The sequence below is a fragment of the Stegastes partitus genome, unplaced genomic scaffold, assembly GCF_000690725.1.
Source record: "Stegastes partitus isolate 25-593 unplaced genomic scaffold, Stegastes_partitus-1.0.2 Scaffold2125, whole genome shotgun sequence".
NCBI lineage: Eukaryota > Metazoa > Chordata > Actinopteri > Pomacentridae > Stegastes > Stegastes partitus.
In genome coordinates, this window is record NW_007579856.1 from 47,233 (window position 1) to 56,274 (window position 9,042).

The following is a 9,042-nucleotide window of genomic DNA, read 5'->3' on the forward strand; positions in this document are numbered from 1 at the left end:
ATGTATATCAGTTCCAAATGTGGGTTACTGGTCTCCTGATTAAGCTACTAATAATCCGTATCGGTATCCAAAATCAGCCCTTTTCCAGCAGCTGCACTAAACACATAAACCTGTTTAGAATTACTGTGTAGTAAAGAATTAGGACACAGTTGTCGTGTTTTCAGCTGTTTTTTTCTTTTTCAGCAGCTCCACCACATCACTTTTAATAGATGATACAAATCCAAACCTCCTCATTTTGCTGGCGGACCAGAAAGGCATCCACAAATCCTCGACACATCTGGGGATTGAGGGTCTCCTTCAAACGACTGACAAGGGCTAAGTTTATTTTTTTAGTGTCATCAACCAAATTGTGGTATTCCCTTCTGTTTGCCACACACTTGAAGAACCATGGAAACAAGTTGTACACCTGTCAAAGATTATGCATGTATCAGTAATTAAAGTAAAGACAGTAGAAGCAAAAGAGTCAATGATTAATGTAGGATCGAGTTTTGAAAGATCTAGTCCAGTCTTTGTACAGGCTTCACAAATATGTATATTACCTGCACTGAGGGAGAGTTCAGAAGTTGGAAACGTCGCCTTGCTTGATCCCTCAGAGACACATACACTGGATCATCATATTCAAATCTGCTTCCATACACAAAGGAGCTGATGATATTAGAGATTGCACAGACAAGCACTTTGGTTGTATCAAAAGCTTCTCCTATGAAAAGGGAAACAGAAAAGTGGTACAGTGAGGATACATTTGTAATTAATATGTGGTTGATGTAATTTGGTTGAAACAAATGAAATTAACTGTACCTTTGAATTCCTTAATAACTTCAATGAGGTGGTGACTTTCTTCAATGATTTTGTCCTCACATGCCTTCTTGCCCATTCCAAAGTCCTTCAGCTTGTTCAAGACAAAGCGTCTCATTTCTTTCCATGAGTCACCATTGCTCCATGTAACCCCTAAAGTACAAAATATTTACAAGTAATTTAACTAACGCATAGATTATTGCCGATAAATGCAAAAATTGCTGAAAGTACAACATTTTTAAATGGGACTCGTATTTCTTTCCTTACCTTGTCCTTGGCTAAATTCCTGGAAAATTTGTGATGTTTGTCTATCCCCAAACACGCCATCATAGTTAACAAGTGCCTCCTTCACTGTCTTGTATCCTGCCAGGACCACCACTTTCTTGGGTCCAAAATAGACAGTGAACACTGATCCATATTTCTTAGAGAGCTAAGATCAGCAGAATATGTTCAGATTATCTTTCTTAAAACACCTCAGAGAAACCAGACAAGGTGGCAGAACTGCAGAGGAGATCCAAAAAATATCCTTGAAGACAAATACTCAAGTAACTTCCTTACCTCCAGTAATGTGCTGTGGAATCTCTTCGTGTCCAGCTGCAGCAAATTCCCCAGTAAAGGAAGTGGCGTAGGTCCTGGAGGCTCCTTCCTGTCTTCCTGGGTACTGAAGCTGGAGGAGGAGATGAAATAGATGAGCAGCAGGACTGCCAGAGCCCCCAGTAGAGAGACAGAATCGAAGGACTGTAGAGAAACATCGAATATCCCCATGATTTTAAAAGAAACCGTGCCCACAATAAATTGTTTGAACTGAGAGACACAACAAATGAGCATCTTGGTGCAAAGAGGATGGTTTTATATGTATAGGACAGAGCAGGAGGGCAGGATTGAACAGTGGAAAGGTTCATCCATTAAAAAAATGAATCATTGTTGCTGGACTTGGAATGCTGTTGTCTCTGTCCAGTTGATGGGACACAGAATAAATCTCAGGTCAGATGGAGAGAAATGAACCAACAAAGGAGAGGGGAAAACAACAGAAACATGAGGGATAAGGAAAAAACACAACCAGGATCATTCAAATTGAAGCATTTGTCTGCCAGTGCAAAATCAGCAACATCTTGACAGACACACAAACAAGGTGTATCTGATTCACATTATTTGATGTCAGATTAACCTTTGATTCATATATTTCAGTGTATTTGTCAATAATTACTTTGGTTAACTGTCTTCATCTCTTCTAGTTCACTTTCTGTCATCACCCACTAAACATCAGACGTCTGATGGACATGCAGAACATGTCCATATTGCATCCATCGGTCCAAGACCAATTATGGACGTCTATATGACGTGCAAACTAGGTCCGCTATTTGGACGTCTAACCATGACCCCACTTGGACGTCAATATGCAGTCCAACATTTGGACGTCAGTTTAGGTAACTTTTTTCAATGCCATGTGAACATCTAAGACAGGTGCAGTCGGTGGTCATTATGGACGTCTTTATAAGCAGTACAAATACCATTTCTAAAATTAGATTAAATTCAACGTGGAAAGACATCCATAACGACCACATTTGGACTACAATAAGCCTTTACATAGAGATCCTGTGGACGTCAGAAAAAGACGTCTTCTGGCGTTACAGTCTGCACCTGCCTGTGACGGCTGAGCAAAGACGTAACTGCAACGTGTCTTTGCGCAGTGGGTAATGTTCCACCACAGCAGTTTAACCCATAACTATTTTGCAGGAACACTATGATCACTTCGCTCTGCCAAAGACAACTATGTTGGGTTTAAAGAAAACAAGGCAGTGTGTTTTTCCACCAAAACGCAATATTAGTGAGGTGCAGCATGACCATTATGTTCTACAGAACAAACTGACAGAGCGAGATCAGGTTCCAGCTAACTGACACACTCATTATTTTTGATTAAATGTGGCAATAGTAGCAGTTCATTTATAATTCTTTTTCTCGTGAGTAGTTACCCACTGCGCAAAGACACGTTACAGTGACATCTTTTCTTAGTTAGTTAGGTCTTTTCTTAGTTGTTTTTGGACGTCCAATTTTGGTCACAGGCAGGTGCAGACTGTACCGCCAGAAGACGTCTTTTTCTGACGTCTACTGAACGTCTAGTATTGACATCCACAGGATCTCTATGTAAAGGCTAATTGTAGTCCAAATGTGGTCGTAGTCGTAAACCCCAACTACATACTACTACATATTTCATGCCGTGTCCAATCACGTTGTATTGTAACGCTACTGGTAGTTGTAGTTCTTTCTTCAAAATAGCCGTTTCTCCTAAACGGAGGGTGAAATACAAAACTTTAAGTCCATTTAGGAGTTTACATTGATGAGGACCATGTTTATTTGGACTGAATTTACAAATGAAATGGATATATATAGGTGAAATTAAAATTTTGCCACATTTTGTGATGCCCCCTGCTGGTGAAAACTACAAGCCACAGCCTACATGATAGTAGAAGTCAAGAGCTTTGTATCACAGTTGGTCCCATGATTCTTGCCCCTTTTGTTGTTGAATTAGAAGCTTTAAAAGATGCACCAAAGTTCAAAGGTCAATATCTCTGAGCAAGAGCAACTTCGAATTTCCAGACTGACATAATCTTACTCCCCTGATCAAGTCCTTTCCAATGATGTATCATGTTTAGTCCTATGACAAAGTTAAAATTTTCCCCCCTGTGGACCCAGCCCTGTGTCAGGTATAGTTTTNATATATCTATGTGTGTCTTCTTTATTCATCTCATGCAGTTGGGTTTGGTGCCCCACACAAGGTTGTTCATTCAGTCTAACCTTCTTAATGAAGTGGCCCTGAAAAGTGACGTCTCTGGTGGTTTTGTGAGGAAGTGCAGCGGGGACGATGCTGGCCAGTCTCTGTGTCTCATGGATGACAGCGTTGGTGAAGGGCAGGTTTTTTCTGTCACTGAACTGGACCTGACGACTTCCGATGACTGTTCTCAGCTCCTCCCGGACCTGATCTTGGAGATGAAAAACGACAGAGGACAAAGTTCACCCAAATTTCTCTCACCTGTTTTTTTTTTTTTTTTAAGACTCAATAAACAACTGTGCACTCTGTTAAAAAGGATCTGACATTTTTGTTACTTCAGGTCTAATTTTCTTGAGTCAGTCAAATGTTGGATCATGTTTTAGTCTTCCCAGGTGACCAGTTCTGTCAGAGTTGTTCAGGCAACACTTCCTATAGCATTCGCGTATGTATGAGTAGCTCCTACAACAATGCACTGGAAACCAAGACTTATTGTATGTACTTTCATTGTTTTATTGTAGTACTTTTGAAGTTTATAGGAGGAATGTCAAGGAGTTGTCAAAATAAAGTAACTACCATTAATGACTTAACTTGATGATTTAACTTAACAATAAAGGAGAAGACAAAGGATCAGCTTGTCAGAGAATGTATTAGATGGAGCCTCATACTGTTCAATGAAATGAAGACTGCAGCTCATTAGCTGTATTTATCCCCACAGGAAATGAAGGAGTTTGTTGATCTGACTAAGTACAACTTGTGGCAGTGCAAAGAATCATGGAAATGTTGTTGATCAAATCTGTTGAATAAATGGTTTTGTGATAGTTCCGTCAGCTGTGTTGCATTTGAATTTTGATTGTTGTGGATGAACGAGGTCATTTTGGGTGTTTGTGCGACTGAGAGCATTGTTGGGGTTTATCTAGCAACAAGCCACCATGACAGAGACTTCTGTAAGGGTTCATGGATTCTGGCCAGCGTATTTGCGGGGAGGGGAAGGTCCACTTAAGCTGTAAGCCATGTGAGTAAATAATCCTGTTTAATATTTTTGAACGATGTTAACATCCCAATTAAGATAAACTATTCCTCAAAAATTAACCTGCCTTAAAAATACAGATTGATTGGATAAAATATTTACTTGAGCCAGCTTTTATACCAAATCTATATTACAAATAAATGTAATAAAATGCTTTCAAGTTCAAGCTTTAAAGATCTTGAATTTTGGGGTTTTTACATTTCAAGATATCACTCGAGGTTTGTTGGTTTTACGTATCATTTGATGTCGTCTCTGCTAGGATTCAGGTGTGTACAACTCTCCTTAAAAAGCATGTTTAATAAACTTTATGCATGAAGTTATGGGACAACACAACCATTTATGTTTAGTTTAAGACTCAGATGTTACATACGCTTGTAAATACCACGTACATAATATGCAAACAACTGAAATTTCTTCGCTTGCTAAACACACATGATCAGTTGTATGGTACACTTAATTCAATGAATGCATGAAGGGTGAAAGATTTCTTTAGTTGTTTTTATGAACGTGATCTGTCTGCTACTAAAGCACCTCAATGGTGCATTTCAGTTCTGGATGTCTAAAGCTTCTTACCTTGTAACTTTGGATACTTGGCCATAAACAGGAGTCCCCATGCCAGCGTACCTCCTGTTGTGTCGCTGCCAGCAGCCAGCAGACTTATGACTGTGATCACAAGGTTAGTAGTGTGAAACTGGCTGTTGGTAATCCCAGATTCCTGCACATATAGAGGGACGGCATATTATTCAAACAAATCTGACAGTGTTTAACAGAAGCTCCATCTTCCTGCCGTCCTTGTTAATCCACTGTGGGTCTTAGTGGGATGGACACACACACGTGCCTGAGTGACATGAGTGTTGTGACCACTTCATTAAGTTAACTTTTCAATAGCTTTGCCAAAAAAATAGCGAAAAACAGCGTCATGCCCTCCACCTCCTCGGCTTAGTGATAGCCTGTGCTTCCTAAAGGTGTGTGCAAGGTGTGTGTGTGCTGTGTGCGCAGTCAAAGCTCATTAGATAATCACCTGATCATGGACACCTGTGGTGGGGCGTGGCTCGCACCTCATCACCTGCCTCCCAATATAAGCTGAGCCCAGACCACCACTTGACCGTTGAACTACTTCAATCAGTCAACCAGGCCATTACATTGCTTTCGCGATTCAGTTTGAGTAACCTGCTTTCTCTCTCCTGCCTCAGTTCCGTCACTCCCTGCCTGCACTCCTGCAGTTGTGGACACCTTGACCCAGCCTTTCCACTACGAACTGGTTTTACTACCTCATCCCAGTCCCAGATCCCTCCTGTTTCCATACCAGCTGCCAAAACGATTCCTGTCATGCAACCACTGCCGCTTCCCCTATTCAGGCGGTTGACTAAATGTAGTTTATTTAGCTTTGTTTGATGTAGTTTCATTTTTGAGAGTTTATATGATCCAGTTTTTCTATTGACAGCAATCAAGTTGTGGTATTTCCTTCTCAGCGTGTTACACGTTCCCAGACTAGTGTACCGTGTTAGTTGTGTGAGAGTAATCTTTGTAATTGTATCAGTTTCCATGGCGCTTGCATGTCCCACGCACCTTTTTTTGTTAATCTGATGGAAATTTAAGCTGACGACTTCACGTCTGAATTTGCACTCTGGTCCCTTTTGCGCTGGCAGTCTTAGTGGTTGGACCATCTAACATTTCTATATCACTTGAACGTGGCACAAGTCTGAACTCCACCCTCAAATTAACGGATCTGTAGAAATGTGAAATCTTACATTGAGTTGTTTGAAGTCATTCAGGGAAGACATTTTCTGTACGTCATTACCAATATTTTTTTAAAAATGTTTTTAGGCTTAATACACAGTTTATGTGCCCAAATTCACAGCACACCTTTCTGACTCATTTTTCTTTAATTAATTAATTTTTTTGGACTACTTAATGAAACATCTATAAAAATAAAACAGCTTCGATTAATGATACTCACCAATAATGAATGTTATTTTTTTACTAGACAAAATGTTAATAGTAGCTGACGTGTTGCTACCAGCTGTTTAAGACTATTTCCTCTGACTTTCATAATGGCCACAGCGATGCTATCGGCTAATGGCTAAGGTGGACGGCAGACAAAGATTACTCAGAGCCAATGTCTGGAAAACAATAACTAATACGTAAAGATATGGTCCTTATTTGGAATAGAAGCGATAGAACAGTGAATGATTTAAAAAAAATAAAAATAAACAAACAGTCGACATAAGACAAACTGTTATCAGTCTCACAGTAAACAACAAATTCTTCTTGTAATTGTACATATTCAGCTACAGGTATCCTTATTAATGAAGTAACCCAGTTAGGAACGGCTTTACTTATGTATATACATATATATATATATATATGTATATCAGTTCCAAATGTGGGTTACTGGTCTCCTGATTAAGCTACTAATAATCCGTATCGGTATCCAAAATCAGCCCTTTTCCAGCAGCTGCACTAAACACATAAACCTGTTTAGAATTACTGTGTAGTAAAGAATTAGGACACAGTTGTCGTGTTTTCAGCTGTTTTTTTCTTTTTCAGCAGCTCCACCACATCACTTTTAATAGATGATACAAATCCAAACCTCCTCATTTTGCTGGCGGACCAGAAAGGCATCCACAAATCCTCGACACATCTGGGGATTGAGGGTCTCCTTCAAACGACTGACAAGGGCTAAGTTTATTTTTTTAGTGTCATCAACCAAATTGTGGTATTCCCTTCTGTTTGCCACACACTTGAAGAACCATGGAAACAAGTTGTACACCTGTCAAAGATTATGCATGTATCAGTAATTAAAGTAAAGACAGTAGAAGCAAAAGAGTCAATGATTAATGTAGGATCGAGTTTTGAAAGATCTAGTCCAGTCTTTGTACAGGCTTCACAAATATGTATATTACCTGCACTGAGGGAGAGTTCAGAAGTTGGAAACGTCGCCTTGCTTGATCCCTCAGAGACACATACACTGGATCATCATATTCAAATCTGCTTCCATACACAAAGGAGCTGATGATATTAGAAATTGCACAGACAAGCACTTTGGTTGTATCAAAAGCTTCTCCTATGAAAAGGGAAACAGAAAAGTGGTACAGTGAGGATACATTTGTAATTAATATGTGGTTGATGTAATTTGGTTGAAACAAATGAAATTAACTGTACCTTTGAATTTCTTAATAACTTCAATGAGGTGGTGACTTTCTTCAATGATTTTGTCCTCACATACCTTCTTGCCCATTCCAAAGTCCTTCAGCTTGTTCAAGACAAAGCGTCTCATTTCTTTCCATGAGTCACCATTGCTCCATGTAACCCCTAAAGTACAAAATATTTACAAGTAATTTAACTAACGCATAGATTATTGCCGATAAATGCAAAAATTGCTGAAAGTACAACATTTTTAAATGGGACTCGTATTTCTTTCCTTACCTTGTCCTTGGCTAAATTCCTGGAAAATTTGTGATGCTTGTCTATCCCCAAACACGCCATCATAGTTAACAAGTGCCTCCTTCACTGTCTTGTATCCTGCCAGGACCACCACTTTCTTGGGTCCAAAATAGACAGTGAACACTGATCCATATTTCTTAGAGAGCTAAGATCAGCAGAATATGTTCAGATTATCTTTCTTAAAACACCTCAGAGAAACCAGACAAGGTGGCAGAACTGCAGAGGAGATCCAAAAAATATCCTTGAAGACAAATACTCAAGTAACTTCCTTACCTCCAGTAATGTGCTGTGGAATCTCTTCGTGTCCAGCTGCAGCAAATTCCCCAGTAAAGGAAGTGGCGTAGGTCCTGGAGGCTCCTTCCTGTCTTCCTGGGTACTGAAGCTGGAGGAGGAGATGAAATAGATGAGCAGCAGGACTGCCAGAGCCCCCAGTAGAGAGACAGAATCGAAGGACTGTAGAGAAACATCGAATATCCCCATGATTTTAAAAGAAACCGTGCCCACAATAAATTGTTTGAACTGAGAGACACAACAAATGAGCATCTTGGTGCAAAGAGGATGGTTTTATATGTATAGGACAGAGCAGGAGGGCAGGATTGAACAGTGGAAAGGTTCATCCATTAAAAAAATGAATCATTGTTGCTGGACTTGGAATGCTGTTGTCTCTGTCCAGTTGATGGGACACAGAATAAATCTCAGGTCAGATGGAGAGAAATGAACCAACAAAGGAGAGGGGAAAACAACAGAAACATGAGGGATAAGGAAAAAACACAACCAGGATCATTCAAGTTGAAGCATTTGTCTGCCAGTGCAAAATCAGCAACATCTTGACAGACACACAAACAAGGTGTATCTGATTCACATTATTTGATGTCAGATTAACCTTTGATTCATATATTTCAGTGTATTTGTCAATAATTACTTTGGTTAACTGTCTTCATCTCTTCTAGTTCACTTTCTGTCATCACCCACTAAACATCAGACGTCTGATGGACATGCAGAA

General features: G+C 39.7%; 1 protein-coding gene across 1 annotated transcript in view; it reads right to left on the reverse strand.

The window, feature by feature from the left end:
- LOC103374036 (cytochrome P450 2K1-like) overlaps positions 1–8,540 on the reverse strand; it is a 14,431-nt gene extending 5,891 nt beyond the window's left edge. The window contains exons 1-7 of the mRNA XM_008304055.1: positions 8,313–8,540; positions 8,022–8,184; positions 7,758–7,907; positions 7,499–7,659; positions 7,186–7,365; positions 5,166–5,307; positions 3,592–3,776 (exon numbers count right to left, since the gene is read on the reverse strand). Coding sequence (XP_008302277.1) covers positions 3,592–3,776; positions 5,166–5,307; positions 7,186–7,365; positions 7,499–7,659; positions 7,758–7,907; positions 8,022–8,184; positions 8,313–8,519 — 1,188 coding nt within the window. The 5' untranslated portion in view covers positions 8,520–8,540. The remainder of the gene's footprint in view (positions 1–3,591; positions 3,777–5,165; positions 5,308–7,185; positions 7,366–7,498; positions 7,660–7,757; positions 7,908–8,021; positions 8,185–8,312) is intronic.
- Between the last annotated feature and the right edge of the window lie 502 nt (positions 8,541–9,042).